Raw genomic sequence first — 7,234 nt, forward strand, 5'->3', positions numbered from 1 at the left:
ACACACCCAAGAGGAAATTGGATGCTGATTAAAGATTGGTCTCAACAGCCAGGGGCTGTGACCTGGGATTATTGGAAAGAGGTGAACAGAGGTGTTCTATCAGACAACGCCTCTCCGCTCATGTCAGTGGTCATACATATTACAGTAGCTGTATGACGTCAGCAAACGCTATAAAATCAAGCCATCGCGTCTATCACCCCGAATCATAGCCCACTTCACCGGCCCAGTGTTCACCAAGCCCCTGCTAACCACCTGCAGAGGCCCCGCTGTATCTCCATCCCTTCTGGTTGTTTCAGCACCATGGCCAGCATTCTACTGCTTTTCCTCGCCGCCTCCTGCTGCGCATGTCTCTGTCTCGCTGACAGCGATACCTCGTTGGAGTTTGAGACTCGCGCTCTAGAGTTCCCCCACAAATCACAAGAAGAGAAGGATCTGGTAAGTTTAAATTGTTTTATGTTTGTGAAGTTGTTTGGTTTGTCAATGTGTTAGTTTAATCGATTCATCCCTATCTTTGTAATTGTTTTCTAGCTACATCTATAGAAGTCTATAATTTTTGTTTTTCTCTGTCATGTAGATTGAAGCTTTGCAAGAAGTTCTGGAGAAACTGAAGAACAAACAGATGCCGTTATCAGAAAAGAAGCTCGGCTGGCTGCCGTCGGTAAGAGTAGACCTGATCAACCATTTTAAAGTGGTTAAAGACCTCTTATCAACAGTTTTTAAGTAGTTTGCCTGTCTGTATAATGCATTTTACTTATTCATTGAGTCTAGTCGTATATTGCGTTTCAAATGGTTAAAACGGGACTTTCGATAAAAGGTTCTCAATTGACCGTGTTTAAAAAAATGTATAATTTAGGCGTTGCTAGGATTAATCTGGTTCTGGGAAACCGGTGTAGATGTTTCAGAATCCCATAGTCTGGAGACAGATGCCACCATCATCATAATTCAATTAATAAACAAACGGTTTGTTTCCAGTGTGACGCAGGCGAGCAGTGCGCTGTTCGCAAGGGTGCGCGAGTCGGAACGCTGTGCGGATGTCCGCGTGGGACGACCTGCAACTTCTATGTCCTCAAGTGTTTGTAAGAAGAGAAGAAGAGAAAATGATAAACAGTGTAGGGAGGGGAGCAGAGAGAAATAGGAGAGAGAACAGAAGCTTTTTCCTCATTCTGTGGATCACATTCAGATGTGGAACGTTCACACAGAAATATTGTATGTTGAACAGACATGTCTCTATCTGACATGTAAAGTAAATAGGAATCATATCAGCTTTACTTTCAGTATGTTGCCCTCTCCTGTCCTGTCCTGAACGTGACCCTGGTGTGTAATGGAGGGTTTGTTGTCTAACATAAAGGTGGTATCTCAAATACCAATCTATTCCCTATAATGCACTATTTTGGCCAGAGTCCTATGTGTCAGTCCTATGTTGCTTCGGTCAAAAGTATTGCACTTTATAGGGAATAGGGTGTCATTTAAGACACTACCCAACTTGTTCCCTTCATCTGTGCCTCTCTGCTGTCTCGTCTATTTTGACTAAGTACAAAGAAATTCAATGTGATTAATAAAGTCCTTGATTTACAGTTTGTTTTGTATCGCTTCAGTGCAATTTTAACAAGTAGGCTATGTGGTTCCTTTCCACTACTCTTAGTACAAAACTCAAAACAGATCACCAAAAAGGCAGTTGTTTCAAAACTTTAAGCACATTTTCAATTGACTAAGTATTTCACAATCAAAATCATACAGTCACATTTTCACCACACTTAATCAGTGTTTCATCTGGAAATACATGTTCACATAACATAACTGCCATGCACAATACGATGCTCACTTTTGATATGTTTCTCTTCTCTTTTGTTAAAAGACCATTTACTATTACTTAATCAGACTGCTCTAAATTGATGATCACGTATATGTTTGGTAAACCTATACATTACACAACTTGCTCTCACAGTCTCACGTCATAATTACACGTTCATCCATGTTTCTCAAACTTCAAATTTCGAAGTTGTTGCAAACGGCAAATTTCTAAATGTTCAAGGTTATGTTTAGACATGAACTCCAAAATCTTAAGGTTAGGCATTAACTCCAAACGGTTACGGTAAGGGTTAAGGTTTGGGATAGGCTTAAAACAACTATCTCAAAAACAACTTTCTATCGCTGAATTCAAACTTCCAAAATTTGGAATCAGAGGCAGATGCTTATGAAAATCACAACCTACTTGAAGGCAACAGCGTTCATCGTTGCTCCTAGTGGCCGATTTCCACATCATCTCCAGACATCCTCAGATAAGGATGGACGTTGAATACTGACTTGTATCCCGGGTGACCTGGCTGACTTTACATGTGAACTGGTTTGTCTGCTACAGATTTTGAGAACTACTTAATGAAAATGTCTGTAAATGTAGAAACATGAAAAGTATGGAGATATACTTGAATGTACTACAATGATGACTATTGATTTTACTTCACTGTAAGTTAAAAAGAAAATCTGATATTGACAAGATCAGAGATGTACTGTATGTAACAAATCAAATCAAAAAATGAAAGCACAATGAAAGGTTTTGAATGAAGTACTGGGTGCCATACAAGTAATACCAGTTTGGAGTTTTGTTTAAAGTGTTGTGTGTGTGTGTGTGTGTGTGTGTGTGTGTGTGTGTGTGTGTGTGTGTGTGTGTGTGTGTGTGTGTGTGTGTGTGTGTGTGTGTGTGTGTGTGTGTGTGTGTGTGTGTGTGTGTGTGTGTGTGCAGAAAGGAGTGTTAGCATTGGGATGTATGGTTTGATCATTGGATTCAGTTATTCACACGCTTTAGGGACAACACAATGCAGCCAAAGCAATACATAAAACATACAATTCCTGTATCAATAATAAAATATTGAAAATAAAAAATGACAATAACAAATAAAACCAAAATAGGGACTAGAATGCAGAAACAAACAGTCACCAATAGACATGTCTAATCATTCCAATACATATTATCTATACTCTCAGTATGTCCTCTTGCTGTCTCTCCCCTCCCTTCCATCTCTCTGTCAGACGTCTCCCCCCGGTCCTTCCTGGGGGCCCATGACAGTCACCTGGAGCTCCAGGCTGAGAGGGGGTGGCCCTGGAGAGAACGCCCCATTGCTCTGAGGCTCTCCCACTGGGTAGGCTGCTGCTCTGCAGACCCCCTCCGGCTGACCGTATGGAGCTCACAGTCTTACTGAGCCAGCTGTTCCTAGCTGTCTGGAGATCACGTTGCAGCACCCCCTTATGGTGTTCCAGCTCCTAAACAGGGGACAACACAACACATCATATGTCACTATGGAGTGTGTACTGTCCACAAAAAAGTGTGCAGTGTACACTATGAAGTGTGTAGTGTGCATTATGAAGTGTGTAGTGTGCATTATGAAGTGTGTAGTGTGCATTATGAAGTGTGTAGTGTGCTCTGAGCTGACCTGGATCTTGCACTTGGCCTCCACCATCTGTAGTTTAGTCTGGGCCAGCTCCTTCTCCAGCTCTGTGACCTGGCCACTCAGACACACCTTCTCCTGGTCTTGTTCCCTGGTACCAGTCGTCTGCTGGTCTGGTTCTGTTTCCTGGTCTCTCTGCTGGCCTGGTTCTCTGGTGCTGATACTTCTCTGGTACGGGGCTGTGGAACCGAAGCCTTCCATAACAGGAGAATCTAGAGCCTGTCGGCAGCGAGAACATGCCAGCACAGCATTCTAAGAGAGGGAGGAGAGGGGTGGGAGGGGTTTGATGAGAGAGTTCAAAATTGTTTTATTATGAACATGTACAGTAGGGCAAAAAAGTATTTAGTCAGCCACCAATTGTGCAAGTTCTCCTACTTAAAAAGATGAGAGAGGCCTGTAATTTTCATCATAGGTACACTTCAACGATGACAGACAAAATGAGGAAAAAAATCCAGAAAATCACATTGAAGGATTTTTTATGTATTTATTTGCAAATGATGGTGGCAAATAAGTATTTGGTCACCTACGAACAAGCAAGATTTCTGTCTCTCACAGACCTGTAACTTCTTCTTTAAGAGGCTTCTCTGTCCTCCACTCGTTACCTGTATTAACCTGTTGAAACTCTGGGGGCGCTATACCATTTTTGGATAAAAAGACGTGCCCGTTTTAAGCGCAATATTTTATCACAAAAAGATGCTCGACTATGCATATAATTGGTAGATTTGGAAAGAAAACACTCTGACGTGTCCAGAACGGCAAAGATATTCTCTGTGCGTGCCCTAGAACGTGAGCTACAGGCAAAACCAAGATGAAACGGCATCCAGGAAATGAGCAGGATTTTTGAGGCTCCGTTTTCCATTGTCTCCTTATATGGCTGTGAATGCGAGAGGAGTGAGTCTGCCCTTTCTGTCGTTTCCCCAAGGTGTCTGCAGCATTGTGAAGTATTTGTAGGCATATCATTGGAAGATTGACCATAAGAGACCACATTTACCAGGTGTCCGCCCGGTGTCCTGTGCCGAAATTGGTGCGCAAAACTCAGCTGCAAGTATTTTTCCATGGAATTCAGAGAAGAAAGCAGGCTTCCACGAACGATATATCAATGAAAAGATATGTGAAAAAACACCTTGAGGATTGATTCCAAACAACGTTTGCCATGTTTCGGTCGATATTATGGAGTTAATTCGGAAAAAGTTTGATGTTGTTGGTGACTGAATTTTCGGTTCGTTTCGGTAGCCAAATGTGATGTACAAAATGGAGCGATTTCTCCTACACAAAGACGCTTTCAGGAAAAACTGCACATTTGCTATGTAACTGAGAGTCTGCTCATTGAAAACATCCGAAGCTCTTCAAAGGTAAATGATTTTATTTATTTGGTTATCTGGTTTTTGTGAAAATGTTGCGTGCTAAATGCTGCTCAAAATGCTAAACTAGCTTAGCATACTCTTACACAAATTAGTGAATTGCTATGGTTCAAAAGCATATTTTGAAAATCTGAGATGACAGTGTTGTTAAGAAAAGGCTAAGCTTGAGAGTAGGCGCATTATTTTCATTTTATTTGCGATTTTCAGAAATCGTTAACGTTGCGTTATGCTAATGAGCCTGAGGCTTTATTCACGATCCCGGATCCGGGATGGGGAGTTTCAAGAAGTTAATGGCACCCGTTTGAACTTGTTATCAGTATAAAAGACACCTGTCCACAACCTCAAAACAGTCACACTCCAAACTTCACTATGGCCAAGACCAAAGAGCTGTCAAAGGACACCAGAAACAAAATTGTAGACCTGCACCAGGCTGGGAAGACTGAATCTGCAATAGGTAAGCAGCTTGGTTTGAAGAAATCAACTGTGGGAGCAATTATTAGGAAACGAAAGACATACAAGACCACTGATAATCTCCCTTGATCTGGGGCTCCACCCAAGATCTCACCCCGTGGGGTCAAAATGATCACAAGAACGGTGAGCAAAAATACCAGAACCACAGGGGGGGACATAGTGAATGACCTGCAGAGAGCTGGGACCAAAGTAACAAAGCCTACCATCAGTAACACACTAAGCCGCCAGGGACTCAAATCCTGCAGTGCCAGACGTGTCCCCCTGCTTAAGCCAGTACATGTCCAGGCCCGTCTGAAGTTTGCTAGAGAGCATTTGGATGATCCAGAAGAAGATTGGGAGAATGTCATATGGTCAGATGAAACCAAAATATAACTTTTTGGTAAAAACTCAACTCGTCGTGTTTGGAGGACAAAGAACACCATACCTACTGTGAAGCATGGGGGTGGAAACATCATGCTTTGGGGCTGTTTTTCTGCAAAGGGACCAGGACAACTGATCCATGTAAAGGAAAGAATGAATGGGGCCATGTATCGTGAGATTTTGAGTGAAAACCTCCTTCCATCAGCAAGGGCATTGAAGATGAAACGTGGATGGGTCTTTCAGCATGACAATGATCCCAAACACACCGCCCGGGCAACGAAGGAGTGGCTTCGTAAGAAGCATTTCAAGGTCCTGGAGTGGCCTAGCCAGTCTCCAGATCTCAACCCCATAGAAAATCTTTGGAGGGAGTTGAAAGTCCGTGTTGCCCAGCAACAGCCCCAAAACATCACTGCTCTAGAGGAGATCTGCATGGAGGAATGGGCCAAAATACCAGCAACAGTGTGTGAAAACCTTGTGAAGACTTACAGAAAACGTTTGACCTCTGTCATTGCCAACAAAGGGTATATAACAAAGTACTGAGATAAACTTTTGTTATTGACCAAATACTTATTTTCCACCATCATTTGCAAATAAATTCATTAAAAATCATACAATGAGGCCTCCCGGATGGCGCAGTGGTCAAGGGCGCTGTACTGCAGCGCTAGCTGTGCTACCAGAGACTCTGGGTTCGCGTCCAGGCTCTGTCGTAACCGGCCGCGACCAGGAGGTCCATGGGGCGAAGCACAATTGGCCTCGTGTCGTCCGGGTTAGGGAGGGTTTGGCCGGTAGGGAAATCCTTGTCTCATTGCGCACCAACGACTCCCACGCACCAACGACTCCTGTGGTGGGCCGGGCACAATGCGCGCTAACCAAGGTTGCCAGGTGCACAGTGTTTCCTCCGACACATTGGTCCGGCTGGCTTCCGGTTTGGATGCGCGCTGTGTTAAGAAGCAGTGTGGCTTGGTTGGGTTGTGTATCGGAGGACACATGACTTTCAGCCTTTGTCTCTCTCGAGCCCGTATGGGAGTTGTAGCGATGAGACAAGGTAGTAGCTACTAAAAAACAATTGGATACCACGAAAAAGGGTAAAAAATAAAAAATGTTTAAAAATCCTACAATGTGATTTTCTGAATTTTTTTTCCTCATTTTGTCTGTCATAGTTGAAGTGTACCTATGATGAAAATTACAGGCCTCTCTCATCTTTTTAAGTGGGAGAAACTTGCACAATTGGTGGCTGACTAAATACTTTTTTGCTCCACTGTAGAGGGTGGGGTGATTTCCATTCAGAACAAATTATATCATCAAACTGTGTGATTGTCAAACTGTGACATCATCAGACAGTGCCATATACATCCTCACCCTGAGTTTGTCCAGGTCCTCTCTGTGGGCCGCCTGCTGCCTCTCCACCCGACTGGTCAGCTGGGAACAGATCTGACAGACAGAGGAAGCAATATAGCATTAGGCTTGTGTGTGTGTGTGTGTGTGTGTGTGTGTGTGTGTGTGTGTGTGTGTGTGTGTGTGTGTGTGTGTGTGTGTGTGTGTGTGTGTGTGTGTGTGTGTGTGTGTGTGTGTGTGAGTGTGTGTGTGTGTGTGTGTGTG

General features: G+C 43.4%; 2 protein-coding genes across 2 annotated transcripts in view; one reads left to right on the top strand and one right to left on the bottom strand.

Moving 5' to 3' along the window:
• The first annotated feature begins 240 nt into the window (after window positions 1–240).
• LOC135543033 (cocaine- and amphetamine-regulated transcript protein-like) lies at window positions 241–1,563 on the top strand. Its single transcript, XM_064970136.1, has 3 exons — window positions 241–435; window positions 575–658; window positions 973–1,563. Exons 1-3 carry the CDS (start codon window positions 301–303, stop codon window positions 1,078–1,080), a joined length of 327 nt encoding a protein of 108 aa, XP_064826208.1. The 5' UTR covers window positions 241–300; the 3' UTR covers window positions 1,081–1,563.
• Window positions 1,564–1,676: 113 nt separating this feature from the next.
• LOC135543407 (rab GTPase-activating protein 1-like) overlaps window positions 1,677–7,234 on the bottom strand; it is a 10,744-nt gene continuing 5,186 nt past the window's right edge. The window contains exons 6-8 of the mRNA XM_064970640.1: window positions 6,995–7,066; window positions 3,429–3,695; window positions 1,677–3,258 (exon numbers count right to left, since the gene is read on the bottom strand). Coding sequence (XP_064826712.1) covers window positions 2,971–3,258; window positions 3,429–3,695; window positions 6,995–7,066 — 627 coding nt within the window. The 3' untranslated portion in view covers window positions 1,677–2,970. The remainder of the gene's footprint in view (window positions 3,259–3,428; window positions 3,696–6,994; window positions 7,067–7,234) is intronic.

Source organism: Oncorhynchus masou, chromosome 7, assembly GCF_036934945.1.
Source record: "Oncorhynchus masou masou isolate Uvic2021 chromosome 7, UVic_Omas_1.1, whole genome shotgun sequence".
In the NCBI taxonomy this organism is placed as follows: domain Eukaryota; kingdom Metazoa; phylum Chordata; class Actinopteri; order Salmoniformes; family Salmonidae; genus Oncorhynchus; species Oncorhynchus masou.

Coding starts and splice junctions, on each gene's coding strand:
- LOC135543033 (XM_064970136.1), top strand. CDS start 301: ATGGCCAGCATTCTACTGCTTTTCCTCGCCGCCTCCTGCTGCGCATGT. Junction 436..574: donor CACAAGAAGAGAAGGATCTG/GTAAGTTTAAAT, acceptor TCTGTCATGTAG/ATTGAAGCTTTGCAAGAAGT. Junction 659..972: donor AGCTCGGCTGGCTGCCGTCG/GTAAGAGTAGAC, acceptor GTTTGTTTCCAG/TGTGACGCAGGCGAGCAGTG.